The 3,865-nt window shown below is 30.3% G+C and overlaps 1 protein-coding gene across 1 annotated transcript; it reads left to right on the top strand.

The window, feature by feature from the left end:
- Nucleotides 1–410: 410 nt before the first annotated feature.
- LOC120251292 (LEAF RUST 10 DISEASE-RESISTANCE LOCUS RECEPTOR-LIKE PROTEIN KINASE-like 1.1) lies at nucleotides 411–3,225 on the top strand. The gene is made up of 4 exons (XM_039259849.1): nucleotides 411–429; nucleotides 847–882; nucleotides 1,011–1,280; nucleotides 2,293–3,225. Exons 1-4 carry the CDS (start codon nucleotides 411–413, stop codon nucleotides 3,162–3,164), a joined length of 1,197 nt encoding a protein of 398 aa, XP_039115783.1. The 3' UTR covers nucleotides 3,165–3,225.
- The last annotated feature ends 640 nt before the right edge of the window (nucleotides 3,226–3,865 follow it).

Genomic DNA, 3,865 nt, shown 5'->3' with positions numbered 1-3,865 from the left:
CTAAATTTAATATTTAAAACAAGACAAATTATGAAGTACTTAGATATGAACCATCTACATAAGCTATGGGATCATAATTAACCTAAAAGAAGGGTGGTGAATTTATCTTTCTAAGCAGGAAAGTTGTTGCCATAATGTATATCAATAACATTTGGGATGAAAGATTGAATGTATTAAGGAAAAAAAGGAACTAGAAGTGATGGAGCTAGCAAAAAGGATTTCTTGATTAAGAAGTGAATTAGTAAATGAAACGATAATGATAGAGATAAAAAAACCTAATGATATAAGAAAGTGATTAGGTGAGGAAATCATAATACTTATGGGAGCTTCAATGCCAATTTTGTATAATGTTTAATTCAAAATCAAATTCAAGCTTCAATACTCTTTTCCCAACTTAACCCAAGTTGAATATGGGTGTCACAAATAAAGGTACTATAATCGAGATGACAACATTACTTTTTACTAACACATATGATTTTTAATGTCTCCCTTAAATGCAATGTTACTTATTTGATTCTCACTGACACTTATGATTTTCAATGTCTCCCTTAAATGCAATATTACTTATTAGATAGTACTATTAAAATTTGTAATTGAATAAAACTATAAATTTGGAAATTTTAAAATTGAAATAATGAATCTTCTTTGATTGATTCACTTGACATGTTGTCCCTTTTGAAATTCTTTTTTCCATTGAGTGATTATATTGTTCTTTGTTCATAGTTCTAATGTAACCTTCCACTTTTCTCTGCAAAAATTTAATTATTTAACATGTACTATATCATTATACTCATTGCATTTGATGCTATACAATGACCTGGTTATGAATTTTATTTTTGTTTGTAGGGAGAAGAAACAAGATCAATAAACATATCTTAATAGGTAAATTGTTATCATCTTTTCATTTACTTGGTAACTATTATCAAAGTTGATAACCTAAATTTGCAATAGTTTGAATATATAAATATGTGCCTATGATTACCCATGTAAAATTTTTAATGATGCCACAGGTGTTGGTGTTGGAATTGGAGTATTTCTTTTGTCATCTGCCTTATGTTTTGCTTGGCATAGGCACCAAAAAAGAAGGGAAGGATCACCATCTTCAAATCCTCTCATAGGATCCTCCTATGCAGAGACAACATCTAGGAGAGGAGATCCTGAGTTGGGAAGCACTACCTTCCAAACCCACTTTTTCTCCTACCAAGAGCTCCAAGAGGCAACCAACTATTTCAATGTGTCCAACGAACTTGGGGATGGTGGATATAGCACAGTTTATAAAGGTATTCATTCCATACTTCAAGTTATAAGGTTTGGATAAGCTCATTTATACGTGCTTCCTTTATTCTGTCATAATATCTATTTCTATTCCTTTAAGAATGTTCAATATTTCTCATGCACATTATCAACTTATATATTTTTTTATTTTAAATATATATACTTGATATTACTAACACTTAATATACTAATTCAGTATATGTAATTATTTATCAAATTTTCTAGTACAAAATAATTCTTTAAATTTTTAACCTAATTTATGAGATGTGAATTGACAAACTCGATTAGCTTGCAAGGCTATAATCTTATCCATTTTCACCTTAATAAGCAAGAATATTGGTAACATAATAATAGATTTATGATCATATGTCAAGTAAAAATCATATTGAACATGTGGAAAGTACAAGAATATGAATGAACAATTAAAAAAAAAAAAACAAAGATATGAACCACATTAAGCATTTTAGAAATATAATGAAAATTGACATTGAGAAAAACTATGTATCGAAAAGGGCATTATCTTTGCAAGCTTTTAACACAAATAATTATAAGGTTTTGAAATTTTTTTCCATGTCAACTTATTTCTTTGACGAATAATTTTAAAAAGCTTCCTCTTCTTACTATCACAAATCCATCATAGAGAAATTGAAGTGCAAAAAACATAGCTTAATGTAACCCAAATAAAGGTATCTATCATGATTTATACATGCTGAGTTATTAGAGTTTGCACTTGTTTTATTCTTAAATTTCTATTCCCTAAATGTACTTGACTTTATTGATTTACTTTTATTATAGTTTCTCATTGCATATTGATTATTTAAGATATCTAATTATTATTTAAATCATTTACCTTTTAGTTGTGATATATCATTATTATAAGATTTATATTTATCATTTACTATAAACATTTATTATCATTTAAGTTTATCACTTGATATTAACACTCGTAATAACTAAAACATAATTTTTCAAAGTGTATTTACTAAACCCTAAAAGAGAAGCATTGCTTTATTATAGGTAAACTAAAAGATGGGCGTACGGTTGCAGTGAAGCGGTTATACAACAACAACTACAAAAGAATAGAGCAATTCCTTAATGAGGTCAAGATCTTGTCATGCCTTCGACACCAAAATCTTGTCACACTCTATGGTTGCACACCACCAGAGAGCCAAGAGCTCCTACTTGTTTATGAATTCATACCAAATGGCACTATTGCGGATCATCTACATGGCTCCAGATCCAATCAAAAAAATCTCACATGGCCTCTCCGAATGAGCATTGCTATTGAAACAGCTGAGGCACTTGCTTATCTTCATGCAATTGATCCCCTAATAATTCATAGAGATGTCAAGACTAATAACATTCTTGTCGACAACAATTTTCATGCCAAAGTTGCTGATTTTGGACTATCAAAACTTTGCCCAACTGATGCTACACATATCTCTACTGCACCACAAGGTACACCAGGTTACTTGGACCCTGAATACCACCAATGCTTTCAGCTCACAAATAAGAGTGATGTCTATAGTTTTGGAGTTGTCCTTGTAGAGCTTATATCATCAAAGCTAGCCGTGGATCTCAAAAGGCAGACAAGTGAGATAAATTTGGCTAGCATGGCAATTCATAAGATTGAAAATTGTGAGCTAGAGCAATTAGTTGATCCTTTCCTTGGTTATCAATCTAATATGGTTGTGAAGATGGCAATTAGCCAAATGGCTCAGTTAGCTTTTATATGTTTGCAAGGGGAGAAGGAGATGAGGCCTACCATGAAAGAGGTGCTTGAGATGTTGAAAGACATTGAGAGTAAAATGCAAATACATCAAAATACTGAGACATTATCACCTAATTCAGTTGTTGATAACTGGCCAAGTAGAGGTAGCACGCCATGAATTTATGACACTTGTATTAAATTTGTTCTGTATATTGATTTTGTGATTATTTTATGCTTGGTGAGGGGTGTAAGAAAATAAATTTAATTTATACAATATAAACATTAAAAGATTTGCATGTATCCCTTGAATTTTGTAAATTCGTAACTCAAATTTATGACATCTAAAACATTGATTGGTGTTGTTATTGTTGGTTTTTTGTCTGAATTTTTAGTTGACTTTTATCTATGCTTATTTTCCAACAATTTAATTTATTATATTGCCCATTAACTAAAAACATGTTATGTTAAAATGAGAATATTTTTTCTCCTTTAATCAATTATCTTTTTTTTTTTATTTAATATACTATGAATGAGATATAACGTATAATTAATATTATTATTCTTTCAATTGATATGGTCCGCTAAGCAAATAATTTCATAAAGTCATCCTTTTGGAAAACATATAAGGTATGATATTCTTTGTCTCTTTGTTTATCCATTGTTTCCTCCTAGATGATAGATCTAGGATTTGTTGTGTGATGAGAAGAATATTGATGGAGTGTTATCCTTTTTATGTGGTTTAGTCTTAGGCGGTGATGCTTTGACCAAGGGCAGGGAGCCAGCGGAGGAGTAACTCTATTTGCGAAAAACTGGTCTCCTAAATTTGTGAGTGGGTAAATTATATCACACAATTCCATTTGGATTTCTAAATGTTTTAAT

The sequence above is a fragment of the Dioscorea cayenensis genome, chromosome 20 (assembly GCF_009730915.1).
Source record: "Dioscorea cayenensis subsp. rotundata cultivar TDr96_F1 chromosome 20, TDr96_F1_v2_PseudoChromosome.rev07_lg8_w22 25.fasta, whole genome shotgun sequence".
Classification (NCBI taxonomy): Eukaryota; Viridiplantae; Streptophyta; class Magnoliopsida; order Dioscoreales; family Dioscoreaceae; genus Dioscorea; species Dioscorea cayenensis.
This window is presented reverse-complemented; position numbering and strand designations above follow the sequence as displayed.

Excerpts from the sequence above, each read along its gene's own strand:
- LOC120251292 (XM_039259849.1), top strand. Across the intron at positions 883-1,010 it reads CAATAAACATATCTTAATAG|GTGTTGGTGTTGGAATTGGA; the intron begins GTAAATTGTTAT and ends ATGATGCCACAG. Across the intron at positions 1,281-2,292 it reads ATATAGCACAGTTTATAAAG|GTAAACTAAAAGATGGGCGT; the intron begins GTATTCATTCCA and ends GCTTTATTATAG.